General features: G+C 38.4%; 1 protein-coding gene across 1 annotated transcript; it reads left to right on the forward strand.

Annotated features, from left to right (window-relative positions):
- The first annotated feature begins 475 nt into the window (after nt 1–475).
- LOC139710109 (uncharacterized) lies at nt 476–25,610 on the forward strand. The gene is made up of 9 exons (XM_071622043.1): nt 476–645; nt 10,266–10,445; nt 15,882–15,953; nt 16,371–16,400; nt 16,906–17,099; nt 17,458–17,543; nt 17,984–18,247; nt 23,842–23,997; nt 24,324–25,610. Exons 1-9 carry the CDS (start codon nt 476–478, stop codon nt 25,566–25,568), a joined length of 2,397 nt encoding a protein of 798 aa, XP_071478144.1. The 3' UTR covers nt 25,569–25,610.
- Nucleotides 25,611–26,472: the final 862 nt, after the last annotated feature.

The raw sequence follows: 26,472 nt of genomic DNA on the forward strand, positions 1-26,472 counted from the left end.
ATCTTCGGATTTACATCTGTCTGTGCCTTATTCCAGTATCGGTGAAGGAATTTTCATCTCCTCCCCAAAGAGATGTATTAATGATTGATGTGGTTTCGGATTACTTCGTATTATTTCGTTGGATCACTGGATTGCCATTGCCATATCTTGCAAACGGAGTTCATCTCTGGACCACTGCACTGATCATTAGTGGGAAAGCATCTTAATTAATTTTTCTTTACACTAGCAATTCATCAATGCCATTTAAAGTCTCTTTCCATCGTAAGATTTGGAAACCTGTTTTGTATCTCGTCGATTTGTGAATGCTGTAAGTCTGGTTCGGGATTCTACTAATCTCTGGAGCCCTGACTATGGCATACTCATAGCTGTCTCTGCTGGCTATTAGAGTACTCTCAAAACGGCGAGCGTATGAGTGACATTTAGTAGATAACAAAATATCATTTGAGAAAGTGACTAATTATACACGGAACTGAAAATGGCCACCGCCGCGATAAGCATGACGAACCCAGCCTCCGCGGGCCCGCTGGGGCTATCCCACTACTACCGGGAAGCGCAGGGTCTCGATACACTCTCCAGAAAGTTTCAGTCCAGCGAGCTCTTCTCACCCTTCCAAGTGCCACAAAGATCGACCGTATCAAGCAGCAGGTAAGAAAAATAAACCATATAACCATCACATGACTTCAATATCGCATTGTCACTACAAGAGACCGACGCAAGAGTCTCCAATGCAATCCGCCATTTCGTGGCGGTATTTCCACCATTACATTTTTTTTTTTTGATCGATCGTCTGCTTGGCGTGACGATGGCATGGATACGTACATGAATTGTCATACTGAGAGTAGCTGGTGCCATTGTTCACAGCGAGACAAACTGTTTGAGTGATATGGCTTTTATCTATTTTCATCGCTGTTGACAAATGTGAGTCATTGTTATGGTGTGTACACTCAATTTTCTCATAGAGGAAAAAAGACCAAGCACGATTCAAGTTTATTGCCACAATAATGGTGTAAAAGTAGAGCAAAACAATTTATCGGAACAGGTTGCTACAGCTGATGAATGAATCTGAAGTTGTAGCATATTAAGCAGAAAACTAAGCGGATATTTCTACTGGACCATTCTACGTTAGCATTGCATTTTCGATTGTGCCAGGGCCAATATAGTAATTGCAAGATTTTTTTTTCGTACGAGAAAACAACAACAACAACAACTTGTCTATGTGTTTCCCATTAGAATGATCTGAAAGTATAATGCGGCATTGAAAGGAAGCTGTTCACGATAACATTTTAAATAACATTTATTTTGAATATTGTTAAACTAAAATTCCGGAAACAGCTAGGAATAAGTTGAAGTTAATCTTACCCATCATTTGATTCGACAGAAAATGAGCGTATTCGTCATATCATATCATCTATAGCATTGGTTTTACCACTGAACTCTGTTACTACAAATGTACCTTTGGTAACCTCTAGGAATACATCGTTTATGGCACTTTGAGGTGTTTGAGCTGAGACGAATAGCTGTCCATGTCGCATATGTTCTATTTATATATCTTATACCTTCACCCTTGTATTGCAAATGTATTCAGCATTAACATAATATACTTTATTTGGGGACCATATGACTTGAAACTTTCTTGATGCACTTATAGTCAAACAATATACAGCAAGTAATGGAACGTTATATGTCTGTTCTTGTCGATTCTATATGACCACACATTGATATTTCCGACGATTTATGACATTAAGTTTCTAGTATGTGCACAGAGCATAATAAAGAGAAGAAAATGAAGAGAGAAATCCTGTTATAAGCGCATACAATACAGAAGGTCCAGAGTCATCAGCTCAGATCGGCTTAATGTTCTTTCGCAATCTATTATTAATATGATACTGTGGACAGCTATAAAGTCATTTTAGCGTGGGAACCATACACTGCTTGCCACGATCCGGTTACGCCAAGGATACGATCAGTCAGGCATGGTTGTTGTGTTGGCTCTACCGTGGATGGGTTGTCATGGCGATACGCTATATGACAGAATGAAGGATGGATTACAATTTCGATTCATAACTAATTGAAAGCGTCTCTCCAGTGTAGTTTGGAAGGCACAAGAACATATAGAAATTTGCAAGACCTGAACAATCATTTTTAATTAAATGAGATATGTCGCTTGGAATGGGATTGTGCACCCCCCCCCACACACACACACACAAATATTCATACACACTTACAGAATGCATTTTAGGCACAAGTACAACTTGAATCATTTACTTTGGTAATTCACGGCATTGATTATTGCCACACGATTGACTGTTCTTGCCAGACAAATTTTCGCATTATAAAAGAAAAATAACTTAAAATGCATACATGGTTATTGAGTGACTCACTTTTTTTATCCGCTATGATATTTTCGTGAATGATAAACGCTATAGCACTATGCCAACAACTGTACATACATATGCATGATACAGACGCTAATAAACCAGTCAAGAAGAAAGAAATACGTTCTGACTTTGATCAGAATGCGATCAGCTGGATGTCATTTTTTATTATGTCGATTGGAGGAGATCACATGAGTTTGTGTCTTGAGAGCACCAAATCAATGAACTTTGTGCCTTAATTTACTGCTGCATGAAACAAAGTAAAATCATTGTCTTAGGAAGATGATTAGACTTGACTAAAATCTATCGAGTATTCTTAACGTCTAACAACTCAATTTGACATGCAGTTTTCATAGTTGATTGATTCAAAGGCATGCATTCGCTTGATTCAAAGGTAAAGAAACATTAGGAAATATTACATTTTATTTGCCATCAGTTTATCACTTGATTCAGAAGACACCAGTCAATCTTGGAAGACAGTTACAAGCATTAATGAAAATACAGATTGTTTAAGTAGTTCAAAAAGGACGCAATTGTTTAATTTATGTAATGTTATGTATCTTTAATGCCGGTAACGGTCTAGGGTACACAATCCTGTATAGCTCTCGTTGATATGCTTATTTCTTATGTATTTCCTCAACGTGTGTTTTGTTAATCACTTGATGAACTGCCAGGAATGTAGGCTCGATGCCTGTGTGATCTCTTAAATCAATTTATCGAAGGTTCTGCCATTGCAATGATTTGTTTGTTTCATTATTGTTCAATGTTATGGCACTATCGGATCGATGACAAAATCAATACAATCTTGTTTGTTTCGCAGTTCAAAGTAGACATTTGTACATGACGTTCACAGCCATCGACATTGTATTATTAGCCTTTCATTTATTTTTTTACAGGTAAGCAATGTCCCCGAAAAAAAAGAATATTAAAAGAAACTTCTGAGGATCACTTTTCCTTGAAGATAGCTTTCACTAAAATACCCTTGTGATGAACCTTAATGCTAATGATGGAATACATATCAGTTCTTGAATATTTCAGAACGGTCATAAAGCGCATATTGTTTCTTATGATTTTGTATTTATGTAAGCTTTGTAATGGATTTCGAGTTGTAAACGATATTCTTCCTTGCACCGTTTGAAATTGCGAATGTCTACTACTATTACATATTTAGAAGTAAGATGAGAAAAACGGTAGACTGATACGACACCACATCAATCAAAAAGTGGACATCGCATGGAAGCACAGCTGAACGCTGGCATAGGCAAGGTTGTCCCAAAAAAAAATGCAGAGGGGAACGTCTTCACGACAGCTTCTGTTTTAAGGAATCGTCCTCTGTTTCTGTTTGTTGAGGAATGAGAGGCACAGGTTGCCGCGATTCCAAAGTCGTCCGGTAAAGATTTTCTAGAGCATCATCTGTATTTTATCGTCCAAATAAGACTGTTTGTTCGGAGACAAAGAAATTCAAATATTGGTTCTTGATCCCTTAGGGGTAAGGTAAATATAAACATTAGATAATCACTTTCTTGTGTCCAAGACATCTCTATCGCATAAGCTGAGTTCTGGATGTATCCTCCTGCAATGTTCACTTGCGATGAAGAGATCGATAAAGTGCTCTTAGCAAGGTTACAAAGCGATTTATGGCCGAAAGCAAATAAGAGTGGATCACAAAGACTCGACGATCCAAATAATGGAATTCAAGTATGTCTGGTAGTTTTACAGTGGTGATGCTAAGAGTACAGTGCAGTTTGTTTGCTCAGCAAAATCAAGCTGCGTCCAAAAACATGACAGGTCTTACAATAATAATAATAATAGTGAGACTCTTGTAGAGCGCACATTTCTACCTAAAAAAGATACTCAAGGCGCTATAGAACAGAGTACATATTGTGTCACGTTACAACAGTATCACAGAAAATAATAAGACAATAAACCAACAAACAATATATACGTACACATACATTACATACAGGCATACAATATTGTCAATTCAAATTAAAAATATACGTCTTGAGATTCTTTTTGAAACTATCAATGGAAGATGCTTCTCTAAGAGATTTTGGTAGGCCATTCCATAGTTTTGGGCCCATATATGAAAAAGCCCGATCCCCCCAATTATGCTTGATTCGAGGTACCTGTAATTTTAGCGAGTTTGATGAACGTAGATTACGTGGTGGTTGGTGAAGATGAAGAGTATTTTGAAGGTAGACAGGGGCAAATTTGCGCAATGTACGGTAAACAAGAAGAAGAATCTTGAAGTTAATACGTTTTTCAACAGGAAGCCAGTGTAGGGACCGAAGTATTGGGGTAGTATGCACAGTTTTCTTCTTGAAAGTAAGTAATCTAGCGGCACAATTCTGAAGACGTTGCAGTTTACTGAATTCTTTTTGTGGAAGACTGCAAAACAGAGAATTGCAGAAATCTAGACGAGACGAAATAAGAGCATGCATCAGTTTTTCTGCTGCTGATCTAGTTAAATATCTCCGAATTGAGCCCAGGTTACGCAAATGAAATCTTACAGATTGGGATACATATGAAATGTGGTCTTTGAATGTCAGATTTGCATCATAAACAACACCAAGATTACGAACTTTGTTCGAAGGCTTGATATTACTATTGCCGATTCTAACAAAACATGTATCAGAATTCACCTTAGACAACATCTGTTTGGATCCTATCAGAATAAATTCTGACTTACTGTCATTAAATCTGAGACCATTTCTTTCCATCCATGCCTCAACATCATCAATACATAATTCCAATCGTTTTACAGCTTCAGTGAGTTCAGTCCTGGTTGGCGAAAAGGATACAAATACTTGTATATCATCTGCATAACAGTGATACTGAATGTCGTGTCTTTCAAAAATGTGTCTAATCCTTGAAAGATATAGTGAGAATAGAAGTGGTCCACCTACAGACCCTTGCGGGACTCCGCAAGTAAGTGCAGCCGGATCAGAGTTACTGTCATTGATCTTAACATATTGTGAACGGCTGGCAAGGTAAGATTGAAACCACTCTAATGCAAGTCCTGTGACACCAACAGATCTGAGAGTCTGGGTGAGAATGGAATGGTCAACAGTATCAAAAGCTGCCGACATATCAAGTAAAACAACAGCAGTGATATTCCCAGCATCCATTTGTCTCCAACATTGATCAGTTAGGTCAGTAAGTAATGTCTCTACACTATGATCAGGGCGATACGCTGATTGGTGGCTATCAAGAAAATCATTCTCCTGCAAGTAGTCTCGTAGGCGTGAAAAGGAAACACGTTCCATAACTTTGCTAACAAATGGCAGGTTTGAAATTGGTCGATAATTGTTTAACATGTTCTTATCTAAATGAGGTCTTTTGAGGGTTGGAAATATCACCGCTGTTTTCAATTCATTTGGCACAACACCTGCTGCAAAACTGCCATTTATTATGCTCGTAATGGCAGGGGCAGTCACTGATTCGTACACATTTTTTTTTATCAGATCCGTACAAAAAGGGTCTAATTCACATGACTTATTTGGAGACTTCATAATCATATTCTTAACCTCAGGTACAGACGTTGGATTTAGTGAGTCTAATTTTGAAGTAGTTGCAACTTCAGCTTCACTTTTAACCACACTGACACATGGTAAGGATAAGCGTATATTCGCTATCTTATCAACGAAAAACCGATTAAACTCGTTAGCCAACTCTTTGTCAGAATCATGCTCGGGGATTTCTGTTTTCTGCCAAGAAGCTTGTTTACAACCTGAAAGAGTTTCTTCGTGTCTTTACCACAGTCATTAACTTGTTTAGAGTGATATTCAGTTTTCGCTTTCCTGAGTAGTGAACGGACATACTGACGTTGTTTACAATACAACTGCCTATCAATCTCTAACAACGATTTCCTCCATTTTCTTTCTAATTGCCTTCGACGCAGTTTCGCACTTGTAATTTCTTCATTGTACCATTGAGTGTTTGGGCGAAGGGTAATACAGCGCTTCTGGATAGGGGCGTACTTGTCCAGAACCATCGACAAAGTAGAGTTATAATTGCTAATAGCTTTTTCATCATTTTCAGCACTTGAGCAGATAAAAGGCAGAGATTCCATCATCGGATCTTCACGCAGCATACCAACGTTGATTGATCGCACTTTCCGGGTTGATATCATTGTACAATATCAATGACGGTAGACAACTGATCAAATGTCAATAGTTCAGACAGTCTGACGAAAATAACATAATTGTATTTACTTTTCCAATCGCTCTTCAAGAAAGTTAAAAATGGTTTAATGCTGGTTGAGAATGTATAGCCCAAAAAAATTACAACACATAACACACATACAGGCTGTGTTTATTTTACTCAGAAGACATAGAACAAAGTGTTATTCATCTCATCGACAGCGTGCCAAAAAAAAAAATACAATTGTACTTTAAAGATGGCGGTAATCATCCACACTTTACTGTTTGATCCATTGTGAGAATCGGGTGACGATTCTCCAATATCTGAATGCTAAAGTCTGGTTAACTGATCTTGCGGGGGGGGGGGGGTTACTGTATATCTTGTGCTGTACATTGTCATCACTACAAATTTCGTCTATATATTTCAATCGCTGAGCTTACTCGGGGTGCTAAAAACCACTGCAAACTGTTTGAAGGATGACTGCCGTGCTCTTTAATATGCGATGTCACATTTGAAATAGTTGTAGGGTGCAGCATTATACATCTGTACCCTAACGAGTGTTTCTAATCGACACAAGCAAATATGGAGTATAAAAACGACCAAGAGGACGTGACACAAAGGAAGTCTTTAATACCAATTCAGAGAACAAATGACACATTTGATTGACTTACACGGCTTTGATGATATACAGTACAGTTTATAGTTCCATGACTTTAGGATGAAGGTATGTTCTCATCAGCTAGTTTATCAATGAACAGAATAGTGTCACATTAAAACCAAAAGAAAATGTAACTGTTTACTGTTTACAAGTAATATGTAACGATTGTCAGTTTCGGTGGGTTTCTAAAAACTGCGCTTGTTCAGCAGTGTTAAGATCGTCTTCTTGGTTTGTTACCCTGTATATATCATAGATATTCTTCAGATTGTTTGTGCAAGTGCCACATTCATAGACAGCTCTGCTTACAAGACTCTAACAAGTCGACTTTAAGCCTCTCGCGAAGGCAAAACACCCCTCTTTTGTCCCAACTCTCGATTCAAAAGGATGATGCCTTACAAAAAATCAGCTATATGCGTTTGCTCCGAGTTCTTTTCAGCTGCTACAATGGGTACTCTTCGTGGTATGAGACTGGCCTTAGAACCCTCACACCCTTTGTCTTCTAAGATAGTAATAAAAAGGCTAACGCTATCCCTAGTAAGAAAAGAGTAATCTTACTTTGAGGAGCAAATAGGGTTGTAAACACAAGCTATGATATGCCTTGTCCACATAGAAGGTGTCAACGTAATGCTTATACGTACATGCCACACACATGGAATACAGTATCGGCATAACGCATGGAAATGTTCAGGACTATAATTTATATAGGTTCATACATGTTTCTATTTTCTTCCGGCATTAATATGTGATGAGTGACTCCTTTCTTGATTTATGCTTAGTAAATTTAAGGTTATTCCATCAGCCAAATGATAAAGCTATACATGCAGAGGAGTCGTACATCTCAAACGAGTATATTCCCAAGATTCATTTGAAAACTGACCGAGTTTATCATATCTACTCTTTGTCTAGAAAGGGTTAATTGATGCCGGCATAATTCGTCGTCAAATGAGAACTATATGAAAGCGGAAGATAGGATACTGAAAATTAAAAGTATAAGAAAAACAGGGAACCATGACAACACAAGATTTGATTGATTTGCAAAATTGTAGAAGGTTATCGTTGCCACAGTCAATTCGACATTCGCAAAGTAGAGTATAGTTAAAAGCACTGCCTGATTTGCACTGGATAACTTTAGATTACTTTGAAAAGAGAATTCCTTCTGTTTCACATCTTAATGCGCGTTTTTACAAACTTAAATACATTGTTATATGTATTTGCTACATAGGTAGTGTACTTCTATACATGTATAAGTCGTGTTAAGTATCGTAATTGTTTAAGGCCTGTATCGACAACGACAGCGAACTTGAGTTTCGTGTTGTAGCTTGATGCTTTAAAAGTACTTGAACTTTGGACATAGATACGAATAGCCCGAGTGACCGTTCATTTCAATTAACGTAATTTGATCGGACAATTCGATAGTAACCACGGGTGAAACTGAAGGGTATTTGTCTGAAAAGAGTAAATATAGTAATGGATGATGAAGAACTGAGGGTATGTCTTGCAGTAAAGCATGAGTGTACGTTTTATACACTGCTACATGTACACCTCCTGGAAAGGGGAAAAAGGAAAATGATAGAACAGAGTATAAGAATAAAGGAAAGGAAGTACGAGTGAAGGACTGAACTACAAGGTAGAGCTAAATGGACTATGAAATTATCAGCATGTAAACAAATACGTTTTCAAAAGACGTCTGAATTGTTCAGCAAAGCCAGCAAGCTTGACACTGTAATTATGCATGCGGCAGATTGTTCCATAAGTCAGGTGCAGCTGATTCAAACGATAATCATTCTGTAACATTGTTAGTTGAAGTGATAATGTACAGTGTATTGCAGTATATTCCTTTCAAATCACAAAAGGACGGTGTGTTCAATGCACTCAAACGCAAATATCAGTAAGAGCAAAATCAATTGTGACTTGTCACTCTAATCATTTATTATATGATTAGTGACTCAAATATTTCTCTTCTTAAATTGAACATCTTATGGACTCGTGACCCACTTACCACCAAAGGTAGTAACTTGTAGCAGTTATACAATTACCATAGAGACAAATCAAAATGCGTACAGCTGATTGCATGATATCTCCTTTATTGTCATATCAGTTACAATATTTTTTGTCATAGTTTGTGCGTGTACTAGTTTAGGAATCAGAATTCTACCTGCATAATGCAGGTTGCAATAGTAAAGAGTACCGAAGTGGCAGTAATTGTGTCACAGCATTTTGTTATAGCTTAGAGTGGGATCAGGTGCGCGCATAAACACGTGGGCCAGGACGGGTGAGGTTGTTCGAACCAGTTCCCATGGCGATCAATGGCTATGACATCACACGTATTCTATTAACGGTAAAATTGTGATTTCCATGACAATAGCCGGGCAGTGTAACAACCAAACGTGTCCAGGTTTTTCGTTATTTCTCTTACAACTGCATTAAATGAAAGGTCTTCATGTTACATCGATAGAATCTAAAGTTTTAGCCATGCAGGGTTTGCAAGGGGCACTGGAGCCCATTGGTTTACAAAGGGAAAGTGACGTCTTATCTGCCGACAGCTCATTGATATTTATTGAGCTCAGACTATCAAATTAATGATAACCATGCCAATGGTGGCCTCTCATATTCATGTAGAATGAAATATTCTTGCGCCTTTCCCTCACTTCGTCGTTTACTCAAAACGCTATAGAACATGGTTTCGCCCTGGTCACTGTATATTCAAACCCGCACTTGCAAGTATTCAATTCAATACTTTTTGTATTGACATAATATTGCCTACAAGTATCGGTTATTCAACAGTTTAAAGGTACAGTAGAAGAACTTACTATCTCGGAGGAAATAGAATGAGAAATATAAGTTAGTTTTGTTTTTGTTGTTGTTACTGCTGCTGCTGCTGTTGCTGTTGTTTTTGTATTTGCAAACTTTGTACAAGAGAGAACGTTTACTCAGAAATATAAGTCGTTTGAAAAATTATGTTCTTTCATTAATCTGTGGTTATCAATAGAGCTGCATAGTGTATGAAAAGATAAAGGAAAGCAATCATTTTAAACTTCACGTTGATATACATGTACATAAATTATTACCATCCTCTCCATGAATAGATACCAACACTATCGAGATGCACTGGAGAAACATCCACGTGTACCCTGGGGTACCGCCCGCGAGTACGCGGGGGAGGGACCAATCAATCTCCCTGACGACCACAGACCGAAGAGTGAACCGCCCCCAGCGGTGGAAAAGGGACATCGTCATTTCGGCTCGGGAGCCAATCCATATCCAAGGTATGATTTGATGGGGCTGTTCTGATCATGGCCTTTTTCGATCTGTGATGATCCACTGGAAAATATTTTTCAAATAAGAAAATCAAAACTCGAAGTTTTTAGTTAGTCAGTTGCATTAAAATAATACCGTTGGCGAAACCTATGCAGGGTTGATTCTTCGTTCTAGTGAAACCGCACTGAAACCACTGATATCTCGGACTATAAAGATCAAAGCGGTTCGGAGATCAGGCAAATTATCAGCAAAGGTTACTTTCAAGTTTTCCAACGCGCATAAATGTTTTCAGCCAATGGATCGTTACAATCGAAAGGGCAATACTTGTGAATATACCGGTGTTACCACCAAGACAGCTCCATCTTACAACATTTCTGCTCTATGTTCAATCTCCTCGGCATGACGTCATTAACATCCTCATCATCTTCGAGGGACCACTTGGTAAGTTAACCCTCATCCATCTTTCCTCTACGATAAAAGAATACACTAACTGCATGTTCTCTCTCTCTCTCAATACAGGGAATAAACTGTCGTCATCTCTCTGATTGATGTCTGTCCTTTATCCATTCTTTATTACGTTGGTTGCCATGACAGGAACAATATCTCACCACCACAGACCTGTAAATCTCGTCTAATAATCACATGGGAGTATAATAAACCTGATTTACTGATTTTCTCACTACTGGATATTGGATTTATTTCATAACACGGCCATTGAAGAAGCGATTACGTACCGAGAGGTCCGCGACCACATAACCGACGCGACGGCTTTTTAAATCCTCTGAATGGCAAAAACTGTTATATTATTGCCAGCTTGCATGGCTATGAGTAATAGAAAATAAGGTTTTAAACTACTGATGCTTCACTCATAGCAATCAGTCTACTTAACAGTCGTTCTTCAATGTATTTATTCTGTCAACGGAGCCATTTTTTATTTCATTTTTTTAATATTCGATGATTTGGAGTGGTTGCCCCACAGAATAATGAGATAAGATGGATGTTAATCCTTTGTTTGAAACTTTACAATGAAAAGACACATTTTCTACTTTTAGATATTTTATATAGATATTTCTTCAATATCTTTGCAAAGCATTACAATTTGTTTGTATTCCGAGTATCTCTTATACATCATTTTCGATGCGTACAGTATAATATCAATGATTGTGATGATGATGATGATCATAATCTTATAGCAATAATAAAAACGATAATAAGAAGAGAAAAATAATAAAAATCATTACATTAAGAGATACAATAGTAAGAATTAACAATGCACCAGCTCCATCTATAATGTTGGTTGAAATCATTGTCTGAATCAATAATCAAAAAATTAAGTGCGCAGCGAGAAAATATTTCTCAAATACTTACTTCTCAAATACTTCGCAAATTCGTGGCATGTCCATATTAAATCTGATACCATACATTCCATGATGGGAGGTGCAAAAGTAAAAGCCAATTATTATGAGGGTTCACGTCCCCTATCACACACAAGTTCTCTAAATTTCATCCTACAAGTTGACGATGATAATGTAAATGCTCATTTTATTTTATTTCATCGATAAGGCGTCTTTAAATGCGAACCTATTCCTCCAGCTTTCAACGATACAATCATTATTGAATTTGAATTAGTGGTGCAATCTGCTTGAGATATCATGCGCAGATTAATGCATCTATATATACATGTATACAACATTGTAGCTCTTCTACACTTGATACATATATTATGAACAAGAAAGGGATTTATTATCTTTTTTTCGAAATCAAAATGCGCCATTCTCGCGGCTTATGAGCGGGTGCTGTTGAGTCTGTAACTTGCAATCAATCGCAGTGACATTAGAAAGTAACTGAAAAGCATGAGGAAAACTGCATTTATGTGCCACAGTCTTAACTGTGTTACACATCATGGACTGTGTGTCATTATGAGATTATCAATTACAAGTGCTTTGACGACAACTTGCTTTCTTCACCAAAATGTGCGTGTATGGATAGGACTCTCGATCTTTGCGATTAGTGCGTGTACCTGTCGGTGTTCCTCTTGCAAATGCTTTGTCGGACATATGGACAAGGGGGACAAAAAAGGTGAATATGATTGTGTTTGTTGTTGTGTCTCATCGTGGGTAAATCTATTGAATGTATCGAGTAGTAACTGAGAGTATTTCCTTAACCCTAAAAAGACTGGGCTATTTTGATGCCTATGAGGGGGGGCTGATTCAGCCCCCCCCCCCCCCCAGATCTTGGCCGTTGACCGCGTGATCGCGAGGAAAGTTGGCATGCGCGTCACCCTGCACAACGTAATCTACAAAACTGTATAGGTAATTATTCCGCAATTATTCAAATTAATTGTTGATAGATGAATTATGCTAATCTATGCATGAAATAAAGAAATAGCTGTAAATCTGTAAATAATAGTAAAAAACTGCTAATTTTTAGTCTAGGTACTCTTTTTAGGGTTCTTATTGATGTCCTACATTAAAAAGAATGGCGGTATCAAAATTTTTCTTATGTATTTTAGTGTTTTTAAAACTTCTTATGTATTTCACTGTTTTCGGCTTTTTGTTTTTTAATGGTTTTTCGATGGAAATCATGGGCGACACTATTCCGATCATAAACAACATGAAATTAATTTACTTTAATCAGTTAAAGTAAAAATGATGATACATTTATGAATTTTGACTAGAAACAGAATTTGCGTTGTATTTGTACATGAAATCACGTTTTTGAGCAAATTTGGGTCTGGCATGCAGTAACAAAATATTGCGTAACTTCGGAACCGCGTACCCGGGCGTCGCGAATTTGGTCTCAAAAGTTGCGCAAGACTTAAAAAAAGAAAAAAAAAATGAAACGTCGAGATTTCACATGTTACGGATTTATAGTGAAAAATGTTGAGGGGGAGGGTCGCTCAATCAGCACCCCCCCCCCCCTCCCGGTCATTTTAGGGTTAAAGAAAAGTCAATGAATATTTCTCCTTCCGAGAATTGCCAAAAAGAGGGTGCTGTTTTATATAAGCTCAGTAATCTCTCCATAGAGCTCCCTCCCCCTCACAGAATTCTACACATGCATATAGAGTTCTGTGTCCCATTCCCTCCCCATCTCTCATTTTGAGTATCAAATTGTTTAGATTACATGGTTTTCACCATATTATACCATTTCTGAGCAGTGAAGCACCAATTTTCGAACTTTGAAAAGGACATCCATAGGTATTATAGGTAACGCATAGATGCTTTTATCTGTAATTATTGCATCTGCCTATCCTGTTCTGGAGGTAACTTACGAAAAACAAAAACAAATAGAATTAGTAGCTCATACCAGTATCCTGTGCTTCAGCATAATCCCAAAACCCTCGTTCTCTTTTCTAGTGAATCATGGTCAACAAAACAAGATTGATAATAACATCCACTTAACATTCTTATTCGCTCTTAACAACGCCTACCCCCTTAACGATTTTTAAGTCTGCCCTATTGAGCTAAGTTAGCCACCAATGAAACCACACAAAAGCGAGAAACGCGACGACCCCCGGGCACCCACGGGTCACAATAGTTCCTTATCTCATTTGCATATCGTCTTGGCGACGTCCACGAGCGTTACCGGCTTCCGTGATTCGGGACTGTCAACAAACCCCCTCTGCTAGCATGGAACCACAGCTTGGGGTGCGAACAGGTGTACCTGCTCTACTGGTCCCATACGTTCATTGGGGTGTACGCGCAAACCAAGCATGCACCCCTCTTGCTGGGCTCGTGTTGATAAACACATGTTTGTGCAACCAAATGAGGACCGATTTGTCTTCTGATGGGCCTGTTTATGGCCATCTTTATTGAACTTACGCTGCATCTCTGATAGATATCCACAAAAACTCTATCAGATTGTATTTGTTTGGAGTGTCTGCTGTTTAAACTGTTGTTTGTCGTCCGTTCACGTCTGTCGAGTATCAAACATGACATCGCTTCTTCCTGCCCTGCCGAGGACCTATCCTCACTTGAATGTCGAGGAGGACGAGAGGAAGAAACGACAGTTCATCAAGCTTCATCCTATCTACTACACGTAAGAAATGCTAGTTCTATTTCCTGGCCGAGGGGAAATCTCTGTTGCGCATCTTGACAGTTGTTCATTTCGCCTCATCTGGACTATCTTGTTTATCGCTAAAATGTCAAGCATAAATGCCTGCAGGATTTGACAAGCAAACCTGCTAAAGTTGGGGGTGGGGGAATCTCATAGAGCAAAGTAATTTGAACACCGAAGTTTGTTTGTATCGCCTTAAAAAAAAGAAACAAAACTTTGCCATAGTGAGGAAGTCACTTTGGTTTACATCAGAAGAGTGGTCTGTTTTGACACGCGAAAGAGTACCCAAAACCTTTGCTAAACATGGCGCTACTCACAGCAGCGATAGATTAAATATTATTAGGCGCGTATTATCCATTCAAAACTATCCGAAGTAAAGTACAAACAATTCGTCAGTTTCTCTGTGGTCGGGTTGAGGCACCACATGCTGGAAATTGCTCCGTACGCTCTCTGTTTATCAAGTATTTTTAAATATTACAGGCGTTCTTTGTATTCTCAAACATCACTCAATCATGAAACACACACTGTTCTTCATTGCAACACTAAAACATGTGGCATTTTGCAAATTGTGTTTCTATAACAAAACGTGTTCAACACCGAGAACACTTTCTGTTGACATTCTTAGTAATTCATCCGTACTTCTACCTTTCCTTGACGCTCTGTGTTTCAGTATCTTTCAAGATAAGATGAGATCCATGCTCCTGCGCGGAGGGATTGCATTATAATAAAGTTATTTGAAAGCCCACAAAATTAAACAACTTGAAATCTCAAACTCTTATTTCTATCGCAACAAAGAACTTAAGATTTTCATGGAAAAAAGAAGCAGACTACAATTTGACATTCATTTCTCCTTGAGTTGACTTAAATTGTGGTTGGCAAGGTATACGCTAGTAACCACAGCCTCAATCACGCAGAAAAGACACGTGAAGGTTAAAGACAATGTTATTCAGTCACGTTTGGTCAGTAATCTGTGGCAATCACAAAGGCAATCGATATCTTCCTATTCACAGAGGTGCAAGATGGCGATCGATAGCGCCGTGATAACTTATCATGGCTCCTACTTCGAGGACAACGCGTCGTTGTCAAGATACCGCCAAACGTATCATACTTTCAAATATAACTTACATTGAGCATTATAAAATCACTTTAAATGAGATATTTCCTTTTAGCGTAATCATTGTTATCATCGTCTTCGTTGTGGCCATTTGTACAGAAAAACAACTAAAAAATATTACCAACAAATCAAACTGGATTTCATGACTGACTCCAAGTGTGTAAGGAACGATGAGTTGGGTGTGGTGGTTAGAAGGTTATCGTTGTCATGGCAACCGTTGATGTTGTTCTAGATATGCATCTCTTTGTTTCCCTCCATATTTTGTGCATTCTAGGGGGCTCCCGATAGACCAGTATTACGACCTCACGCTACTCAAACGGAGCAACATCAGGTCCAATGACCAACTGTAAGTATGACGTCATTAGGATTACATCTGATAGATCAATCATTCATAATACATGTATCTTGTACCAACCGACCAAAAATTCGATCATATCACTAGAGCAGACCGTGTAATGATTTCATATTGGTATGGCGTTTATTTGTTAAAACTGTAAGGAGAGAAAGATAAAGGAAATATGTTACGCAGGAGAGAATGAAACTAAAAAGCGACAAAAGGGTATTCGTTAACGATGCCAAAGATCATTTAGTGATATAGAAACGATGTACATGATATCAAAAAAGATTGTTAGATTTTTAATTTGGGTATGATTTATGATGTTGTATAACATACTAAATACTGTGCACTTATCCGCCCGTACTCTCTTGAAATGAATCAGTATACAAAGTCGTCATTATTTATTTGTATTTGCTCTCTTTTCAGGTTGCCAAGACCCACAGAAGTCGATATGACGTAAGTGTGACTCATATATTACAGTGATCTTAATTCTGACATTGTATCTCTGCATTACCCGATGAGAAGAAATGTAACTTATGTCCGCATGACTATTCATCTACCCTGGGCTACCTGTGTGGCAAAATAAGCCATAAGTATCTAGATCACTAATTATGATGCTGTATTAATAATGATGAAGATAATCATACTCATAAGGATAACATCTCAAATGATGACAATAGTGGTAATGACAGTCATGATGATGATGATGATGATAATAACAATAATACTACTACAACTGCTGCTACTGCTAATAATAATAATGAAAATGATAATAATGACAGTGATGATAATGATAATAATAATGACGTCGGGGTCCTTGAGAAGAACAAAACTTATGCACTAGACTTAAATTCAACACACTCATTAGAATATATGCTGTGATAACATTAAATTATAAACATCAATTTCCGTCATAGTTTTATCAATTCAAATGTATCCTCTTTCATTTGTCCCGATACAGGAAGCTGTCCATTGACAAACCTTTCCCTGCCGAGCATCCATACAGCTCGCATATGTCACGATTTGCCATGTTTCCTAGCTTCTCCAACACCCCTGATGACTACAAGACCGGGGAGGCGGCGCGGAGGTCGCTTCCCCTTCATCCGCAGATTCCGGCCAACCCCAACGATGTCACGATCAACTACAAGAGTAAAGGTAAGACACTATAATTAAAAATTGTCCCCCTTTAGATTTCCAAACACTTGCTGCTTTTGTTCCCCTGTAATGTTGATGTACATTAAGGATAAAGTCTGCATTGAGTGCTTTGAAAGAAAGGCAAATATTTCTCAAGTCATAACAGTATTATTTACATTCAAAACATGAAAACTTTATAAAAACTCAAGAGTCCAATCACCAACATTAAAGAAGAAACCATTTAAGTCCAATGGAGCTCCTTGGATTTTATTTTAACAATATATATGCTAAGTAATATGAAAATATTAGAATATGTAATTACTTGTTGCTTGGTTCATTTGAATTAACTAATCATCTGTGTTTCTTCTCTCTTTTCCAGGAGCACGTGACCGCGTGGAGACGGAGCATATACCACTAGATTCACAGAAAAAAGCCCTCAGCTGGCCGGGTGACATCTTCTTCCAGGTACGTGCATATTTTGGAAACTTCAGTTTACCCCTTAAATGAAAGCTATGTATAAACATACTCCAACAACATATCCGTTTTAAATTCATTATTCGATAATTAATCTAAGAAGGCATGCACTAAATGCCTGTAATGTTGTAATGGCGATGTTATATCTGTCGCCTCAGTGCAAAAATACTCATTGAAAATCTAAATAGATTGATAGCACAAACAAGACCCTGCATCAATATCAACGTTTTCACTTACTAAAGTATCCGGTGTTCTCTTAGCAACATGATCATCATTCTGATGAATTAGCTTTCGATGAAAAGGTTGATATACACTGTTATAATATTATTTACATGTAATTGCTATATATTCATTTAGCTAATATACTGATATTCTTGACTTGGATATTTCAATAATTTCACTTGTATAATTTGCATTCTATCCCAATCCAGAACAAGAAAACACCCACCAGCGGTCAACAGCAATTCTATCCAATCCCGCCCAAGGCTGTCATCCCAAACCACGCCCCTCGCAAACTAGACCACGCCCTCGACCCCCGCACGGCCAACGCCCTCCGTAACGTAGAACGTTCCCAGTGGACGACGACCTACGGTCGGGCGCATGCCGGATATGGCCCGGCCAATGCGCTGGCACTTGACAACTACGACGAGAAGGTCGACAGGGAGAAGGCGACAAGGATTGAGGACCATAGTTTGGTAGGTATTCGTTCGGAAAATATACAAAACTGCTAAGGAGTATATAGCATCCCTGGCGATCTGAGCATAGAGCTATTTTAAAATTGTTTGCCTAATAAATACCTCCTTAAATGGATCATATGTTTTAATGATCAAAATATAGGAATGGTGTAACTATCAGATAGATGGCATTGTAGTTTTAAACACAGTAATTTTGGCATGAGGGGTTTTAATCCCTGTATTCTAGAAGAGACTCGTATATCAGAAATTAAAGTTTTCTGTTAGGTAACTTTTATCCAAATAATTATAATTTGAACTAAAATGTTTGATTGCACATTATAATGCATTTGTATTGTGCATTGATTGATATCATGATATTAAGTTGACTAATACGTAATATTTGTCACTTGTTTTCATTCTGTTTGACTTCATTTATCGTACTTTTTGATTTGTCATTCTTCGTTTCATATTTCTATATGTATTTGCATTTTCGTGTCTCATTGAAATGATATTTCAAACGTTACATTTAACTTGGACACATATGGGAGAGAATCATACTGTTTTTGTTAATCTGTGTATCTCATCAGCATTGTGTGTGTGTGTGTGCGTACTCGCTTTTTTAAAAATAAATTTCCTGAATTACTGCCAAAGATTGTATAATTCCATAATATGCGTCATTCATTTGCTCTACCACTTGTCATTATCACGATTACAATGTTCAAAAAGCTTTACATTAATTGTTTATTCCACCGTTCCTTTGACAGCTCTTCCAGAAAGGTCTGCCTTTATTACGTCACGGAGTTCAGAGGTCACACTGGAACCGACAATTTTTGCCTCCATCACCGCGATAAAAAAAAAATCATTTTGTTTACAATCAATTTATGACATGACCAAAGAACTCTATCTTATCTCCCATGTCTGCAAATATAAATGTGAGAGCTTGAAAGATGTGTTTGTTCTTCAGTACATTTCATCAATCATGTACTGTGATGTGCTGTCGTTTATACATCGCGCTTATGTCGGAACCCTACGAGGATGTTTTTGTCACTTTATTTTTTTAAGCATACCCCTACTGTGCCGAAGTTGTGTATCATTTGTCCTGGAAATGTACATTCAGTGGTACTACCTGTGCAACGTATTATGCATTGTCTGGTAGAGCAAAATTTGTTTGGCTAAGACAAAAAGCACTGCATTCAACAAGCTTGACAAAAAGAACAACATGCCTGCTTTGACAGTATCAACGTCACGTAAAGAGAAGGACCTTTGTATTGTAACTTTGAGTCAAGAAGAATAGAGTGCCAATGTGTGACGTCACAGCCATTCATCGCAATGGAGACTGGTTCTAAAACAACCTCACCTTTATTGTTGCTAACCATGCTCGTATACTGGTCCCAACCTAAGCTAGAAGAAAAGACTTTGACCTCATCACTTCGGTACTCTATTCCAAGAAGAAGAAAGTCAAGAAGACATGTCCGTGGTGCACACACAATCACGAAGATATTATAGCTCTTAAAACAACAAAATACAAATGCTGCATCATTGTTTAAGATGTTTTGTCGTGCAAAAAAAAAAAAGAGGGATGGTAATTTTGCAGGAGGACGCAAAAACTGTCTGTGACTGACCTCTCTGGCACACGTTTATTCGTATCCCGGTGATTACGAGAATTTGGTTGTCCGTATTGTTTATCAGAGAAAGAAAGGACCTCACTTCACAGCTTAGTACGTTCAACTTCGACGGCATTATTTCATTGAGGCTTTTGTAGGATTTTTACCTTAATGTGTAAGTAGTCCCTGCCGGAAAGGGAAACGTAATCATTTTAAAGTGAAGGTCTGACTATTTGAAGTTGATGTTAAAGTAATGTTAATGTTAAAACGTTAATATGAATGGTATTGATACCATTAAGTAACATAGAGAGTTGATGTAATTCATGTAAATACTAACAGCATAGCAATGATTGTAATAACGCAATGCTGTTGCATTTTGATACAATGTCGATGTGATGGCACAAAAAGTCTCACTTGAACCAAATGTCTTTCAGTTTTGGTTATATGGAAACTTTGGCACGGTGCTCAAACCGTCGAGATCCATTCTTAAATTCAAAATTGTAGTTTGACTAATAGTTCCTAATTATATCTCTTTTCTCTTTAATTCTACCAAATCGTTGAATAAGTCCTGGCGTTATTCCAAAGTAATAATGGTTTAGGCTTATAAATTCACTCGATAGGCCTTCTTTCTGGGTAGAATTTGTACTGATAGCATCTATTTTTTTATGTTTACTCTCCGTGTTCATGTGGCACAAAACTTCCTCTTAGTCAATAGCTGCTTGCCATCTGATTTATTTGGTTTTTTTTTCACTCAAATGTCCTTATCTTCTGAACCTGGCTTGCCTCATGCGACATCTTTTCTGACTATTTAAAAAAAGACGAAATGCCCACGTGTTTCATATTGTGGACAGCAGCATGGTTATTGCTTGTTTGTAGGCGTTATGTTAATGAAGGCTGTTTGCTGAGGTTCTTTGTGCTTTTCTTTTGAATATTACATGTACTGAACTGTCATTATGCTTGCAATAAATTCGTTTTGTAATATGGTTTGAAAAGTTTTGTCGTAAGTCTGCTCAATTTTTTTTACCCTTCATTTGTATGTATTCATATTGTCTGCTGTTTGACACGATGATAATTTGTCAAATCTGTAATATACAAACACACACGCACACACAACACAACAAACAGTAAAGCTGAAACAAGCCAGAGTACTAATCATGAACACATCTTTGGCGGCAACCGGTCAAATTTCACAAGTAGGTATTTTCAAAAGTAGGTACTGAATGCTTGATCAATTCATATCATAAAGATGAAAAGCATTATCGGACTATTTCAATTAAATGTGAAAATATTTGTGTTATACACGTTGACAACCTTGCCATCGTCTTCACCGACGCACATTACGGAAACAATCAAATTCAACACGTTAGGGACAATGAATTAATAACTCATCATTTATATGTTTCACGTAAATCCCCACACAATGGAATGGTCACAATAAGGGAGTTCACGGTTGTGATTTGCGCATGTGCAGAACCAAGGTCAAATGAGAATGTCTGTGTATTTGCCACTGACTTTAAAACGTAAAGAAGTCTCGAGCAACTATGAGAATCTGAATTATGTCAGTACAATGTATGTGTTTCAGACTGAATTAGAACGTACAGGTGTAAGTCATTCATCAACACTGTTTAGCACAATCTCTCCATGCACTTTCTCAACATTGATTTAATTCAAGATGACATGTTTTAAGAAGGAATTCGTGATCGCAACACATGTCCATGTTATTTCAAAGTCTGTGGTGTTGGGGTCGAATGAGACATGCACTAACCATGAACTCCCTTATAAGGAAAGATAGCAAGACGTCAAAACAGAAGAGTCTTTTGTTGGTGCAGGTGTTAAACTGAGCTTACATGCCAAGTACATATTTGATATTCCTTACACCTGTGTATGCTCACCTGCACCTGTAAAAGAATATTCGATCGATAAAGCACAATGCAAGGTGCACGTTCCTTACATAACCAGTCAGACATATCGATACAGTCCATGTGGGTGTTAGCTTGCAAACGTCCGTTGCTAGGTGACGCATAATTGATATTAAGAGATAAGTTTCCCCGCTGTGCAATTCAGAGTAGCGACTTTTTTTTTTTTTAATTCATGGATGGTTTGTCATCCGAAAAGGAAAAAAACAAAGATTCGATTGGTTTGTTCTGATAATCCACCTTGTTACTGCACTTATTAGCAAAAGATAGTGCATGCATATTCGAAAATGAAAAGATTAAAAAAAAAAAAACACACACGCACACACACACATGTCATTAAAAAAAAAGCCATCGTTTTTTCATTCCAGTTACAGGCCAAATGGAGCTTGCGTCCTATCCACGCTAACCCATTGCCTTGAAGACATAGTAATACCCCACCGGAATTCATACATGCAAAATCCAATTCTCGTAAGCCCTGGCCTAAAGGGCTTGATCATTGGTAGGGCAACGTCGTCTGTTTAGGCACACTTGGCATACCATCAATAAAAACTGGAAAGCTAGCAAACGTTAGGCATTCTGTTCAATGTTTGAAAAGTAAAACTTTGGGTAAACTAGTGTTTACTTTTCAACTTTAGCGGCAGGGAGGACTAAAGCAGGAGAGCAAATAACGAAGGAAATGTGTTTGTTTACTGTGAAGAAAGAGTATTTTATTTTGAAAGGGGGCTCCTGCAGGCCCTAGCAGGTGAGAATAATAGAATTTAGACAGACTCAGAAATAGGGAGCGAATATAGTGTTTGACCCAGGGTTGCTTATTCATGGAGTTAGCACTAGATATCACAACCTCTCTGTAAACATTATTTGGTTACCAAATATATCATATATTACAGAATAAATGTGCTGTCATTCTTATGACATTTTAGCAAGTAGAATACGTGCTTCCTTAGCATGAATAGTTGGTACATAATTTTGAAAAGAGCAACTCAAGAATCCCATTAAGAACTTAACTTCAGAAAAACTTCCGAAAGAGATTATGGGCAAATGTTTCTTTTGTGGAATATTTCATGCTTGACTTTTTGTGATGAGGTAAAGGGATAAATCTGATTTCTGACTGGCAAAAAAAGAAAAGAAAAAAGATAAGAAAGGTTATAATCTCTGACAATTTCAGTTAATTCCCCCTCATTTTACACAATTAAAAAGATGATGACTGTGATTAAAATGATAACAATCTAAACTAGAAATCGCAAACAGTTGTCTTTTTAACTATTTCATTCGGCTCTATCACTCTCCAGAGATAGGGCATTCATTGCACTCATCTACTGATTATATCTTTAAACATGAACTCATCCCCTAAACCGGAGGCGATAACAACTGTTTCCAGTCCTGCCAGGAGCAATCACCAATCAATCAGTGGAATTTAACGACTTCAAAGAAAAATAGGAGTTTCCCATAATCTAACATTTTAACTACCACTGGCAAATACACCACCAGAAAGATGACATTGATATCTTTAAGTATGATGGTCCTAAGAAAGTTAACGCACATAACAAACACCTACGCACAAACATAGAAAAAAGTATCAATACACACAAATTAACCGTCAGCTAACTTATGTCCAGCACACGGTTCCAGTGGCTGGAAGAAGGCATGTCATGAAAAGAAACGCCGATTGATGACGCGGCTTTGATTTTTGACGAGTCGTCCAGACACGTTTATTTCATTTTATTGATATCTCTCAGCTATATTAATAACACATCCTTCTCTTTCAATTCTTCTTTTCAGCAATATTCTTTCAGAAGGATTACAAGACCACAGAAACTTTGATCATCACCCGACCTTCTCAAGACACATCGAGATGCCGAAATAACTTATTTTCTACTAAATTTAAAAATTATCTCCTTTTAGATTGTTATAGATAACCTACCTACATTTTCTTCAATCCAGAAACACAGGTTGTCATCGAAGAGGACTCGAGACGAAAGGTAATCTTCATGGGCAGGACGCTACAGCATGAAGATAAAATGATTGTTCTTGGGGTTTTTTCAGTTAAAATGTATATTAATGTGTATCTCCATATAATTTATCTTCCTTGCTACAGAGACCCAGAAGCTACCCAACATTCATGCCACCTCGGCCCCTAGAGGGTCGAATCTCTCGGCTGATTGGCCCCAATCAGATGGTACGATGTGTCATCAAGGACGGCCGTATCGCTTACGTCCCCTACTACCCCAAGATTGAGATCGAGATGGACAAGGTAAGACGAGATGGACAAAGGACAGTCGTTGTGTTTCCCATGTTATCTTAGGAATTATATGGCTATCAGCTTCAGCACTACTAAAATAAGGTTCGTCATAGATTATCTCACTGCATTGGCGCCATGATGTCTATAATTAAAAGTTTGACACGTAGCTTATTCTATTTGCATAACTTTGTGACAGTTTCATAATTGTAGTCATAAGGTTTGCGATCCTATGTTGGTGCTGCATCTAATCTGGACACGACAACTATCGTCTATGATACAGAGACAATGCACAGCCAAATCATCTGTCAATTCTATCTTTGTTTGTTTTTAAACCACAGGTTCGCGAACACAAGAACCTGCCAACGGAGACGGCGGAGCAGTTTCAAGACCCTGGCCTTACCCTCCAGTGGAAACGCCTTGAGAAGGCTCGACACCCAGATCTACATCTCCGCAAGATCGAGGAGAAGAAGCAAGAGGCACTGCAGGAAATCGACCCGGCCAACACTCTTCCGATCGGTGACAACAGCTACAAGCCTTTGGAGAAGGTCAAGGAGTCCAGCTACTTGAAGAAGATGGCAGAACAACGCCGCGAGGAGGTAGAAGACCTTAGCTTAAAGTCGAGATGGAAGCAGGCCGAAATGCAGGAGCATCACCACGATCTCCAGGAGCTGAAGCGGAAGGTGGACTACACAACGGCGTCTCTGCAGAAGCAGGTGTACTACGACACTCTTCACAAGATATACACCAGTAAACCCCCATTCTACTACGATGGGGACAATCCATATGAGTACGACTACGTCACACCGTGGGACTACCACAAGACATCGACCATGACAGATTACTACAAAGTAGACTCTGATGTGCTAAGGATGATGGAGAAAGAACAAGAGAAGAGGGATGCTCAGTTCATCGGGTCTCCAGGCCGCAGTCCCTACGTCATGCCCACATATACTCAGCAGCAGTTGATTGAGGGACGGCCAAGATCGGTGTCGATGGAAAAGGCTCAGAAACCTGTCCCACAATCCACGTACATATATAGTTACACACCTGAGAACATGAAGACCGTGGTGACGCAAGACAACCCCAGGTTGGATCTCTGGGACATGAGTCAGCCACTGCCCAAGATCTACAACAGCAACCTGAGCTCGGGCACTACGTCGAAGAGCAACGGCTCGCCCAAGCAGGTCTCCATCTCCGACAGGGTGAAAGTGGCTGATGGAGGGAACGTCGAGCCACTCAGAACACACGAAGAGTCATTGACAAGTCACGAAAGAATGCTCCGGACGAGCATGAACACCCCGAACGAGCCGGCCTACCAGAACCCTGGAAGTAATCCGGTCGTCGATGCACGTCACACTAACCCAGAAGGAAATCGCGACTGGCGGTTCGACTGGGCACCAGGTTATCCGCTAGGACCACGACCACAGACTACGCTACTCAAGCAGCAGAACGCATTCACCAAGACTGAGGCAAGGCGGGAATTTAACACAACCTTCCCCGAAACCAATCCCGATCTCCGGGACAACACGTTTGATGGAAAGAAGCACGAATTCCAAGGAGAAAACTCGTTTTACTGGCACTGATTTTTTCAGAAACTGAACTGAGGGAGACAAAGTGACCAGTCACAATGTCCTATCCCACATTTAGTGAAGAGGAAACTTGTGTCTTGATTACCGGCAAATGGCTCTCAAATGTAGGCCTATTAGCTAAAGACAGGTGTAAGAAAAATGCAAACGCTCCCCTTTGAGAACGGATGGTAAATTATTTTTGTGTCCTGTGTATCTGGATCTTTCAGGAAAATGGTTTTGTTCAGGAGAATTACATGATGCAAGGTTTGGGCGACGTCGGCCTTATTGTGAGCTGGATTGTTCACTTGATATTTTGGTAGAGCCGACAAAAGGAAGGCGAACACTAAATATCCTATGCAATAGAAACCAAGGTTTTAATGAATCATGGGTTGAAAGATTTAGTGGCAATTGTTCTTATTCCGTCCTTAATTGTCTATCTTTTAGAACCTAAGTCAATTATTATCGAATGTATAGCACGTGAAAAGATCTTTATCTGTTTCTATTTAACGGTAAAACATAAGTGCAACTATCGTGTCAATATTCAAGTGTTCAATTTGGTTATATTTTTTGCTTGATTCTGCATTGACAACATTAAAATGCTCTTCTGTTAGATTGATTGTATGTATATAGTTTTGGTTTTTTGAGAGAAGGTTTAAAGTGCCTCATGCTATATATGCACATCTATACATATACTTTGAAAGGTTGCCTTATGCTCAAATAATATCTTCTTAATTAAGAATGTTGCCAATTTTTGATTCACCGATGCACATTTTATATACACCTGTATACACTTATCTTTCATGTTTTGATATTTTCATCTTTTTTTTTCTTTCACCAGTAATGTCGATGAAAGAAGATCCCTGTTGATGATTTTATGTGATTTTGTGCAATCGTTATTCATAAGGACAGTAAATAACTA

The sequence above is a fragment of the Diadema antillarum genome, unplaced genomic scaffold, assembly GCF_040938485.1.
Source record: "Diadema antillarum isolate AM-2024a unplaced genomic scaffold, OU_Dant_1.0 seq00001501_RagTag, whole genome shotgun sequence".
NCBI lineage: Eukaryota > Metazoa > Echinodermata > Echinoidea > Diadematoida > Diadematidae > Diadema > Diadema antillarum.

Excerpts from the sequence above, each read along its gene's own strand:
- LOC139710109 (XM_071622043.1), top strand. The coding sequence starts at position 476 with ATGGCCACCGCCGCGATAAGCATGACGAACCCAGCCTCCGCGGGCCCG. Across the intron at positions 15,954-16,370 it reads ATCAGGTCCAATGACCAACT|GTTGCCAAGACCCACAGAAG; the intron begins GTAAGTATGACG and ends CTCTCTTTTCAG. Across the intron at positions 17,100-17,457 it reads GATCAACTACAAGAGTAAAG|GAGCACGTGACCGCGTGGAG; the intron begins GTAAGACACTAT and ends TCTCTTTTCCAG.